At 43.6% G+C, this 12,865-nt stretch overlaps 1 protein-coding gene across 19 annotated transcripts in view; it reads left to right on the forward strand.

Moving 5' to 3' along the window:
• Positions 1–8,507: 8,507 nt before the first annotated feature.
• The window catches only part of LOC129827401 (ankyrin repeat and KH domain-containing protein 1-like), a 68,097-nt gene continuing 63,739 nt past the window's right edge, over positions 8,508–12,865 (forward strand). For all 19 annotated transcript variants that reach the window (XM_055888206.1, XM_055888208.1, XM_055888218.1 and 16 more), the window contains exon 1: positions 8,508–8,958. In XM_055888206.1, coding sequence (XP_055744181.1) covers positions 8,683–8,958 — 276 coding nt within the window. In that variant the 5' untranslated portion in view covers positions 8,508–8,682. The remainder of the gene's footprint in view (positions 8,959–12,865) is intronic.

Raw genomic sequence — 12,865 nt, forward strand, 5'->3', positions numbered from 1 at the left:
CTTAGTCCTCTATTGGCTGAGTCATGTGAGTGAGAGGAGACAGCAGCACACACGGACATCATTACTTTTACCAGTTATAGGTAGGCTATTTAACTTGTCATTACGTGTGAGTGGAAATTTGAAATGGAAGTTATGGAACTCCTTCGAGTGCGTCTGTTTTGGGGAAAAAGTCCTCAGTGAAACTGACATTAAATGTGGAGAATGATACATTTGCATCTGTTGGCCATCAAGTAGCCAATTCATTTATATGCCATTGTAGGGCACGAGGGTTTTTTCTTTCAAGGAACTCAGTAGAATGCGCAAGGTGCCATTTCGAAATTGGGTAGTGCATCATCAGTTCCTCTTGTCATGTCAGTCATTGTATACATTAGAGAGGTATTTATAACTAGCTTTCAAACGGCAACATTTTCTTTGCACCCCATGACAAAATGTGTAGAATTGCAGGAAATACGCTTTAACCCTGTAAAACTCTCCACCAACAAGAGGGGTGTGAACAGTTTGTGTCATGAACAGTGCTTGTGCCCATAGAAATAGACGTGGCACATGTGGGGGATGTTCCCCGATGCTGGAAGGGGGGCCCTAAGTGAAAACCTTTTGGATCCCTACTGTGGGCTACCATTTGATACAATGCATATGTTGAAATTACTATATCACTGGAGTCATTGCAAATTAATTTGTGCCACGTGTATCCTACCTGGATTTGGCAAACAGATTTAATAAGTAGTCTATAACTTCAGTGTATTGCTGTTGTACACACAAAGCTCGTCACTAAACTAAGGACCCTGGGACTAAAGACCTCCCTCTGCAACTGGATCCTGGACTTCCTGAGGGGCCGCCCCAGGTGGTAAGGGTAGGCAACAACACATCTGCCACGCTGATCCTCAACACTAGGGCCCCTCAGGGATGCGTACTTAGTCCCCTCCTATATTTTCTGTTCACCCACGACTGCATGGCCAAGCACGACTCCAACACCATCATTAAGTTTGCTGACGACACAACAAGCTTGATCACCGACAATGATGAGACAGCCTATAGGGAGGAGGTCAAAAACCTGGCAGTGTGGTGCCAGGACAACCACGTCTCCCTCAATGTGAGCAAGACAAAGGAGCTGATCGTGGGCTATAGGAAAAGGAGGGCCGAACAGGCCCCCATTGTTACGGTCCCCAGTTTTGGTGTTGTGGTTTTGTTTGTATGTGTGTGTTTCAGGATGGCATCCTGGAATCCCCCAAGCAGCTGATTGGTCGACTCCATGGAAAATTGGAGCTGACCCCACCCTCTCGTCAGAGGACGCAGCTGTCTTCAATTACCGACTCCTTCTGAAGCTATATAAGCCAGTGTTCTGTTGCTCAGAGAGGGAGATGAGTGTGTCCTGTGTTGGTTGTTGTTGAGAGAGCTGATTGGTATTTCTTATGTTGGTTGTTGCAGAGAGAGAGAGAGAGAGAGAGCTTATTAGTATGTCCTGTGTGTGTCAATAGGACACAGTGTTTTGATTAATGAAATTGTTTTTGTTAGTCTGTTTTTGTTCCCAGGGGGGAAGGGGAAGGCACCTTGGGAGTGCTTAGGCAAGAGGCCTGCGGGCATACATATACCCATAGTATATACTCTGTCTATGCACACTAGGTAAGACCTGGGCGGACCATCCCCTGTATTTTGGTTTGTGCGCAGGTGGTGCTAGTTGTGTAAGTTGTGGGTAGGTAGTTAAGGTAGGAGAGGGGGTTTTGCCATTTAATTTCTTTGCTTTGGTTCCGTCCAGCCCCTTTTCCCCAAAATTACAGTGTGACGGAATAAATTCCCTGTAAATGGTACCCATCTCTGCCTTTGTCATCCTTACTCGCACCTACAATCCCATACCTCTTTCACTCCACGTTGAGTTGTAGCAGGGTGTTGCGTTCCCTCTTCCTAGAGGCGTACGTAACAACCATTAACATAGACGGGGCTGAAGCGGAGCGGGTCGAGAGTTTCAAGTTCCTTGGTGTCCACATCACAAACAAACTATCATGGTCCAAACACACCAAGACAGTTGTGAAGAGGGCACGACAACACCTTTTCCCCCTCGGGAGACTGAAAAGATTTGGCATGGGTCCCCAGATCTTCAAAGTTTTACAGCTTCACCATCGAGAGCATCCTGACCGGTTGCATCACCGCCTGGTATGGCACCCGCTCGGCATCTGACCGTGAGGCACTACGGAGGGTAGTGCATACGGCCCAGTACATCACTAGGGCCAAGCTTCCTGACATCCAGGACCTACAGTTGACGTCAGAAGTTTACATACACTTAGGCTGGAGTCATTAAAACTCGTATTTTTACCACACCACAAATGTTTTGCTAACAAACTATGGTTTTGGCAAGTCGGTTTTTCCAACAATTGTTTAGAGACAGATTATTTCACTTATAGTCCACTGTATCACAATTCTAGTGGGTAAGAAGTTTACATACACTAAGCTGACTGGGCCTTTAAACAGCTTGGCAAATTCTAGAAAATGATGTCATGGCTTTAGAAGCTTCTGATAGGCTAATTGACATAATTTGAGTCAATTGGGAGGTGTACCTGTGGATGTAGTTCAAGGCCTACCTTCAAACTCAATGCCTCTTTGCTTGACATCATGGGAAAATCAAAAGAAATCAGCCAAGACCTCAGAATTTTTTTTTGGACCTCAAGTCTGGTTCATCCTTGGGAGCAATTTCCAAATGCCTGAAGGTACCACGTTCATCTGTACAAACAATAGTACGCAAGTATAAACACCATGGGACCACGCAGCCGTCATACCGCTCAGGAAGGAGACGCGTTCTGTCTCCTAGAGATGAACGTACTTTGGTGGAAAAAGTGCAAACCAATCCCAGAACAACAGCAAAGGACCTTGTGAAGATGCTGGAGGAAACGGGTACAAAAGTATCTATATCCACAGTAAATGTAACGGTCCTGACCTGTTTTATGTTGTTTTTGTATGTGTTTATGGTCAGGGCGTGTGTTTTGGGTGGGCAGTCTATGTTTTCTGTTTCTATGTTGGTTTTGGGTTGCCTGGTATGGCTCTTAATTAGAGGCAGGTGTTTTGCGTTTTCCTCTAATTAAGAGTCATATTTAGGTAGGGTGTTCTCACTGTTTGTTTGTGGGTGATTGTCTTCCGTATCTGTGTTATGTTTTGCACCATACGGGACTGTTCGGTTGTTCGTTCGTTTTTGATGTAGTCTGTTCCTGTCCGTGAGTTTTACGTTTTTGTTAAGTAAGTTCATGTTCAGGTTTTCGTCTACGTCGTTTTCTTGTTTTGTATTTTGGAAAGTGTTTTGTTTTTCGTTCGTTACAAATAAAAGATGGCTTATTTCCCGAATGCTGCGTATTGGTCCACTGATCTTTCTCTCCTCTCCTCGTCTGAGGAAGAGGAGAACGACAGCCCTTACAGTAAAACGAGTCCTATATTGACATAACCTGAATGGCCGCTCAGCAAGGAAGAAGCCACTGCTCCAAAACTTCCATAAAAAACCCAGACTACGGTTTGCAACTGCACATGGGGACAAAGATCGTACTTTTTGGAGAAATGTCCTCTGGTCTGATGAAACAAAAATACAACTGTTTGGCCATAATGACCATCGTTATGTTTGGAGGAAAAAGGGGGAGGCTTGCAAGCCGAAGAACACCATCCCAACCGTGAAGCACGGAGGTGGCAGCATCATGTTGTGGGGGTGCTTTGCTGCAGGAGAGACTGGTGCACTTCACAAAATAGATAGCATCATGAGGTAGGACAATTATGTGGATATATTGAAGCAACATCTCAAGACATCAGTCAGGAAGTTAAAGCTTGGTTGCAAATGGGTCTTCCAAATGGACAATGACCCCAAGCATACCTCCAAGGTTGTGGCAAAATGGCTTAAGGACAACAATGTCAAGATATTGGAGTGGCCCTCACAAAGGCCTGACCTCAATCCTATAGAACATTTGTGGGCAGAACTGAAAAAGTGTGTGTGAGCAAGGAGGCCTACAAACCTGACTCAGTTACACCAACTCTGTCAGGAGGAATGGGCCAAAATTCACCCAACTTATTGTGGGAAGCTTGTGGAAGGCTACCCAGAACATTTGACCCAAGTTAAACAATTTAACGGCAATGCTACCAAATACTAATTGAGTGTATGTAAACTTCTGACCCACTGGGAATGTGATGAAAGAAATAAAAGCTGAAATTAATCACTACTATTATTCTGACATTTAACATTCTTGAAATAAAGTGGTGATCCTAACTGACCTAAGACAGGGAATTTTTACTCTGATTAAATGTCAGGAATTGTGAAAACTGAGTTTAGATGTATGTATTTGGCTAAGGTGTATGTAAACTTCCGACTTCAACTGTATATACTAGGCGGTGTCAGAGGAAGGCCCAAAAAATTGTCAAAGACTCCAGTAACCCACGTCCTAGACTGTTACCGCACGGCAAGCGGTACCGTGGTGCCAAGTCTAGGACCAAAAGGCTCCTTAACAGCTTCTACTTCCAAGCCATAAGACTTCTGAACAATTAATCAGTCCCCCCCCCCCCCCCCCCCCTTTATTTTTACACTGTTGCTACTTGTTGTTTATTATCTATGTATAGTCACTTTACAAATGACCTTGACTAACCTGTACCACCGCACATTGAATCGGTACCAGTAACCCCTGTACATTTGTTATGTAATTTCTTGTGTTACTTTTTTATATATATATTTTTTTAAACTTTAGTTTCTTTAGTAAATATTTTCTTTACTCTATTTCTTGAACTGCATTGTTGGTTAAGGGCTTGTAAGTAAGCATTTCAAGGTAAGGTCTACACCTGTTGGCTTCGGCGCATGTGACAAATACAATTTGATTTGATTGTAGCCTTGTGTTATTATGCAATTATTAATGGCCATGTTTAATTAATTAAATTGGAAATTATCAAAGCTCTATCGCAGTTGCCGATCATTTGTTAAAACGCATTAGGTTGACGGTAACAGTCAGATTAGGCTACAGATAAAAACAATTACAGAAAATAAACACTGGCTGTTGTTGACAAACATATTCAGTTCATATACATATTATGAATATTTAATTTAGTGATTTAAATTTCGACCCCATCCTCAGTAGCTTACTCAGCAGGCTATTGGGAAACACAAGCACTTCTTACCTCAAAATCGCCAAGATATTCATGTTGAATAAATGAGTCTGTTAATTTGAAACAAGCTGCTAAATCTTTCAGTTTACATCTTGCCTAGGCTACTGTAGAATATCACAAATCAAATCAAATTCTATTGGTCACATACACATGGTTAGCAGTTATTGCGAGTGTAGCGAAATGCTTGTGCTTCTAGTTCCGACAGTGCAGCAGTATCTAACATGTAATCTAACAATTCCACAACAACTGCCTAATACACACAAATCTAAGTAAAGGAATAAGAATATATACATATAAATATATGGAAAAGCAATGACAGAGCGGCATAGGCAAGATGCAATAGATGGTAGGTCTACATCTGAAATAAGATGTAGGCATATCAGGGGCTATAGGCTACCTGCATCTATCTAAGCAAACCATGGCAAAGCTGAATTACAATCATAAACCCAGATTTGAGTCTGTAGCCTATACCTATTGGAATGACAAGTCAATCTAGTAAATTGGCCATTTATAACTGTTTGTAGTCTTAACAGAATAGTGTTATTTTAATAATCTTTTTTTTGTTCGCGTGTTTGTTCCAAGTGTTTCTTGCTCAAAGATTTCAAGATCTTCTGTCGAACTTTCATCACTCAAACTCTCCTGTCGGATTTATTTATAATTATGCACATGCACAAAAGGGATTTATTTACAATTATAAACCGGGTTTGAGCCCTGAATGCTGATGGGCTGAAAGCTGTGGTATATCAGACCTTAAACCATGGGTATAACATTGTCACGACTTCAACCGAGGCAGGCTCTCCTTCCCGTTCGGGTGGCGCTCGGCGGTCGTCGTCACCGGCCTACTAGCTGCCACTGACTCTTTTTCCTCCCCCACCTTATGTGTTTATTTGTATCACCTGGGTTTAGGTAATTGGCAATTAGTGTGGCTTTATTAGTCAGCCAGCCCGTACGCTTCTTTGTGCGGGATTGTTCGTCTGTTGCTTTGGATTTCGGGAGTGGTTATTTGTATTGTGTACTGGGTTTGTCTCTGGTGTTTGTAGACAGGTGTTTATGACACCCAGTAAGTCCGTGTTGGACATTTTGGTTTGCCGGTTGGGCATTAAAGATCACCGTATTGAAGCTCTGCTGTTCCTGCGTCTGATTTCACACCCCCCGACACCCAGGTCGTTACAAACATAAAAATACTTCAACGTCTCTTGACGTTGTGCACTTGATCAAGGCACTTAATCCCTAAACCAGAGCACTGCTTTGTGGCGGACCCTGTTGTACTCCTCTCCAAACAGGTGCAATGTGTTGGAGGAGTATTGTGCATTGGAGAGGAACAGAAGGATTCTATTCAAAAGAATCATGTTTAGCAGCTAAGTTGCTCTTCTGGTTAACATACTGTATAGGGCTATATCCACTGAGTGTACAAAACATTAAGAACACCTTCCTAATATCGAGTTGTACCTTTGGCCCTCAGAACAGCCTCAATTTGTCGGGGCATACAAGTTGTTGAAAGCGTTCCACAGGGATGCTGGCCCATGTTGACTCCAATGCTTACCACAGTTGTATCATGTTGGCTGGACCATTCTTGATATACACGGGAAACTTTTGAGCGTGAAAATCCCAGCAGCGTTGCAGTTCTTTACACACACCGGTGCGCCTGGCACCTACTACCCCATTCAAAGGCACTTAAATCTTTTGTCTCGCCCATTCACCCTCTGAATGGCACACATACACAATCCATGTCTCAGTTGTATCAAGGCTTAAAAAATATGCTTTACCCTGTCTCCTCCCCTTCATCTACACTGATTGAAGTGGATTTAACAGGTGGCATCAATAAGGGATCAGGATCATAGCTTTCAACTGGTCAGTCTATGTCATGGAAAGAGCAGAGGTTCTTAATGATTTGTTCACTCAGTGTATATTGGCTAGTAGGCATAGCTTGACTTGGGCAGGAGCTCACCGGAACTGAGTACCGGCACCTCAAATGTTCTAATGCTTGAGTTCCTGCACCTCTTATATAATATTAGCTCAAAAGTATGGCAGAGTTCCTGCTCCTAAATATAAACAGTACCAGCATCCAAAATGAGTACCAGCACCTATTTCAGTCCAAATCACTAGTAGGCCTACTATACACTAAAACCGTTGCCTTCTTAGCATCAAATAATAAGCTATGCAGAGCCATGGTCCTGGGTCCATCCAGATATATAAACTGTAGTAGTTACATAGATCCAAGACCTGTGATAAACAGGACCAGACCTGGACCCGGGTTACAAGTTTACATTTTGGACCTGAATCCGAAAGGGTCCCAGGTCCGGTATCAGGTATTCGGTTTGGGTGGACCTGTGAAGACCTCTGCTTTGAAGTACTCCATCCATCACCTCTCATTAATAGTCACATGGGATTACAGTCAGTACCACAGCCTAACAAGTACCCTAATTGCAGAATGGGTTTATGCTAATCACATAGAATACTGTACTCTACCGTACACTTTAGTTAAGGTCAATCTTTCTATTTTGTTGGTGTTATTAGATTATTAAACTTTAGATGATTAGATGAGTTTATTAGTCACATGCACAGGGACGCACATGTACTTGCAGGGTACAGTGAAATGATTAAGATCCATCAGTGCAGGTCAAAAAGAGAAGTGAATGAAACAATCATAAATAAACATAATAATAATATATACATATTTACAACTGTATCAATGATAAATGTCCATTGGGGAGTGGGGGCAGGGTAAATGTCCATGGAGGGGCAGGGTAAATGTCCATGCAGGGGGGGGCAGGGTAAATGTCCACGGAGGGGGGGGGGGGGGGAGGGGCAGGGTAAAGTTGCATAGGGAGGACCCAGTTGCATAGGGAGGAGTTCAGTCCCAGGGTCATGAGTTTAGAGGGCACTGTGGTATTGAAGGCCAAGCTGTGGTCAATGAACAGCATCCATTCTTGTCCAGGTGGGTGAGAGCAGTGCAATGGCGATTGCGTCACTTTCAGGGTGGTAGTCGAATTGGGGAGGAAGGGATGTGGTCTTTGACTAGCATCTCAAAGCACTTAATGATGATGGAAGTGAGTGCTACTGTTCGGTAGTCATTCAGTTCAGTTACTTTCCTTCTGATGACCCTGTTTATGACGTTCCAAATATCACGTTGACATGACAGTAAATGCCTGAAATATTCCAGTTTAAACCAATTTACTTTTAATACCAGTACCAGTGAATCCACTGCACGTTGTGACGTTCGTTTTGAGAGACTCGTGATATTGGTAAACCTAACTGACGTCGCGTGCTTCTGCTTGAGAAGCACCAAGGTAAACCAATCATTGTCAGCAATTTTTTGACGTCAACCAATGGCGAATTCAGTATTTTCTTTAGAGGCGGGGTTTCTGAGAAACATTGAGCAATGGGTTAGGTTGTTAGCTAGAAAGTTAGCTAATGGCTGGGGGAAAGAGATCCTCCTCAACCCTCGCTTCGGGAGAGTTTCAGGATTCCCTGAAGTAAAAACACCCGAATATTCCACAAGAGATACCCCTGAAGGAAGTTAAGGTCAACAATAACAACGCTAATATACGTATTGTCAAGATAAGTATGCAGGATGCAGTAGCCGGGACGAGAATGCTGACGGACGCCTTCGAGGACGAGATCGACTCGGTGACTCCTCGCACCCCAGCGGTAGGGATGGGGGTAGGAGCAACACCAGGAGTCGGACTCCGGGGCATAGGGATTGGTGTGGGCGGAAAGAAAGTACGATTGTTTGGCGAGCCCGGTGGGCCTCCTACAGATAGACTGGATTTCAAACTGGCTGCGGCTGCAGTCCTTTCCTCTGGTCCCGGATCCAACAGCGACGAAGACGAGGTCTCAGAGGTAACATTAGCTAGATATGCTAGTTAGCCAACTAGCTAGCGCGAACGTTCATCTCACTGCCTAGCCAGCTAGTTAGCTGTGGGCAGCCACCCCCTCCTAGGCTGACGAAATAACATTATAAACAACTACGAATTTGCTTCAAACATGTCTCCAGATAACTCAATTGCTCATGGGTTGTCAGACATAAGGAGAATAGTGCAAGACACCAACATAATTACACGATAACCGATGTAATGTTTTATTTATGCGGCGTAGGCTGTGACCACGGCCTAGTTCGGGTGGAAGCGATCATGCCATCGTCAGTGCTAGCTATTAAGTTAGCAATCGTCTCGCAGCACAGATACACATTCTCAACTTCGGACACTACACACTGGTGGGAGAGCACGTATTCACACTGTCAGAACAAGCACGGGCTGTCAATCTTGCCAATATTAAAACGACCTACAATTTTAAAGTAATGGTGCAATTACGTCACCATTTATACATTATATCACATTTAAATCTGACGGTCTTTCAATTCTTCAACACACGTTTTAGACAGCTAACGTTTGTTGGCTAACTGTCCTAGCTAGTTGAGTGGTCGATCATCGGGCTGTCATAAATAAAGAATAGACGGATCAGATGACACTGGTCTCAGCCTCACGAGGCAGTGACAACTCTATATAACTGTCCTGCGTTGTAACAATTTGTAACAGTCGCCTTTCAGAGTTGTGCCCAACTTTACATGTGTTGGTAGGCTTACAGGGCACCACCGTTGAGGTTGATACCTGACAGTTGAGCAGACATCGCGAGCTACAACATGGTCACACACAAACCACGAGTTCCTGTTCTGTCATCTGTAATGATGATAACACAACAGGTTCAACTCTAAAATCTTTCTTATGTGGATTAGTTTCCTGACACGTTTGCCCTCTGCTTGTTCACCACCAACCAATCAACTTCCATGTCCAGTGAAGGTGTGACTTTTAAAGCCACACCTGTGGTTGCCCTGCCATACCATGCCCCACCATACCCAGCCCTAACCTAACCTGTATGTGGACTTGTGGTGGCCATGACACAATGAAGTTGTTGTCTGACTGACACATTGTTACCTGTCTGGCTATTCTGTCCACTTCCTACCAAGGCACCATGCTTGCTTTGTCATTATAACTGTTGAAATGTAATTAGGCTTGCATGGTGTCATGTGACAGTCTATGGACTCCCATTCTAGGAACACATTCTAGGATCATGTTTGCCTGGAAACCCAATGTTGAATTGCATTGAATTCTATATCAGGCAAAATGAGTGTTTGTATAAGGAAATGTTCCTCTCACGACCTGTACAAGCCAGCAAATTTACATTTAAACATTCTAAACCGGTTGTTACCGCTGTTGGTCCTTTTTATGGTAGGAATGTCAGACAATATATCCACAGGAAAGGATAGTTAAATCACTTTATCAAAGTGCCGGAAGTGCGTTGATTTCTGTCACCTGAAGCATGCGCTGAACCATGTAAACCCGAGCGCGGCAGGTATGCATTCTTCCGGTGACAGAAATCTGAACACACTAGCAGCGCTTTGGGCAGTTGTTCTTTTACTTTCCTGTGTATACAATGTCTCATTCCTACCTGCAAAAGGTCCAACCACACAGATGACCGGTAAAGTAAGTTAAAATATAATTGTATTCAACATTCTGGCTGATTGAGTTTGTGGAAATGTTCCTGATTCAAACATTAATTTCTGCCCAACATTTAATTCAATCCAATTGGGTTTCCAGGCAAGGGTCACATCTGTGTGTGACGCATGTTGGAACGGCCAGACCAGACTATAACCTGACAGTGGCTCAGGGCTAGGGAGCCAAATCATGATAATACTGGAAAATCAATCCACTAATAAGTTTCCCATTTCAACAAAGGGTTTTATTTATTCATGAGGCAGTGCCATTTTTTTTCTGTCATGTTATAAGTCTGTCTGTCTCGTAACATGTGCACCTGCAGAGAGCACTTTTCCATGTCATGGTGTTGGATAGATGGAAGCTGTGGAGCCTGGCATGTTAACATGGTGTAGTAGACAATGCCTGTTGAGCTACCACCTCCTGACCAAATCATAAGCCACAAGTAAATAGTGAGCATTACGTCTGGAATGGATTTGAAGTTCTCGTGTTTCATTTGGGAAATGAGATGGGAGACGAGAGCAGGCCGCTATCTTTCTTGCTCTACCGTCTGTCTTTTGGGAATTGGTTGAGACTGAATGCACAGTATATGTATGATACCTGTGTTAAGTTTTGTGGCCTTTCTAAAAGGCCTTGAGGATGTGGCTGAAAGGGAGGTATTGTTGTGAAATGTTAGCCTAGTGGAGAGCTCACTCCTGTGGGCTGCAGCTGAACTCTGAGCTCCAGGATTAAGCAGATGCCTTTACAGGCCTTTCCAGCTCTCTGGGTGCAACACAGTGCTGGGAACTATAGTTCATTGATGGGCAGGAGTGATGTCCATTGTTGTTTGTGAGAGCCCTCTTGGAACTACATCCCCCAAAAGTAATTGTTTTCTGCATTCCAGGTGTATAGCTACATTCCTCCACACAGACTGCTGCGAGTCTGTCTGTCTGGACTCCCAGTAGCTTTTCCTTACTGGTCCTCATCTCAGTGAAGAAATACAGCTAAAGGCAGACTATTGACTCAGTTAGCTCAGTCCTCTGTTTTTGTTTTGAATGCTGTTTGACAGTTGCAGGTGACACATTGTTTTCATTACATATCTTTGCATACTGTAGTGCTAGGAATGTGACCAGTTTGTCTTATTTAATATTTTTTTGTGAATTTGAAACAGTTTATTACCTGTTGTCAGAAGTTTAAACACATCATTAATATTGAATTCACAGGATCTATTCCCTTATTTTATCTGCACTCCCGTCACGTTCCTCAAATCTTTGCTAAGCAATGCTAGTAAACAGCACACTAGTTTGGAACTGGGACAGGTTAGTCGGCATGTTGTTGTGTACACAGACGGACACAAGCCCCTCTCTCCGGCCCTGACCTTGGGCAGCTGCAGTCCCAGCACGGAGCTGTGCCAGGAGCCTGTGCTGTATGTACTGAATTTGCTGCATGCTGTTTCCTCCATGCTGCTGTTCTGTTCTGTGTTAAAGGTTCAGCTATGGGTTAACTGATCCAGGCACCAATACCGACCCTCCTGGAGTACCTTTTTACAGCTACATACAGCCCCGTAGCATACGGTCAAGGCAGCCTTTCTAGAAGAGCTAGGAACTGATGGATATGGTTTTCAAATCAAGACCTTGACTCGCTCTGTTTACACTAACTTCTCAGAGCCTGCTTGGCTTGATTGGCCCCACTCGAGAGAACCTTATGCCGGCTGCTGGTGTTGATATGGAACGGATGTCACTCCATGCATGTTTTTGAGATGTTTATTATGGAACACTTGTTTTGCTCCTTGACCCACATCGAAGTCTCAAGTCTTTTCAGTTATTACACACACAAAGCAACAAACGAATGTTTCTAGTCAAAAGACAGTTTTCGGTTGCAAATCCCCTTAAAGGGATCAGCATAATATGAACCACCATTTTGGAAAACATTGATTTAGAAAACATTTAAGGAGTTTGTATACCGAAAATGCTTGTTAGTTTGCGGACGAAGTTGTGAGGTAGAACACTGAGATGGGAATCTGTGTCAGTCACAAGGCTCCTACATAAAGGCCCTGGATCTTAGATATTCCATAGCTAGGCTGGCCTTTTGCGCTCAGCTCAGGGTAACTCACTGTACTGTACAGAGCCAAGCCATTCATCAAACAACGGTTCCAGACTGGAGAAACAGCCTCTGTTCTTTCCCATCCACATCAAAAATAAAAACGGGCTCTACACATTATCTCCATTCATTTAAAAAACAAAATCATAATTTAACCAAGACCTGATCAATTTGATGAC

Source organism: Salvelinus fontinalis, chromosome 29 (assembly GCF_029448725.1).
Source record: "Salvelinus fontinalis isolate EN_2023a chromosome 29, ASM2944872v1, whole genome shotgun sequence".
In the NCBI taxonomy this organism is placed as follows: Eukaryota; Metazoa; Chordata; class Actinopteri; order Salmoniformes; family Salmonidae; genus Salvelinus; species Salvelinus fontinalis.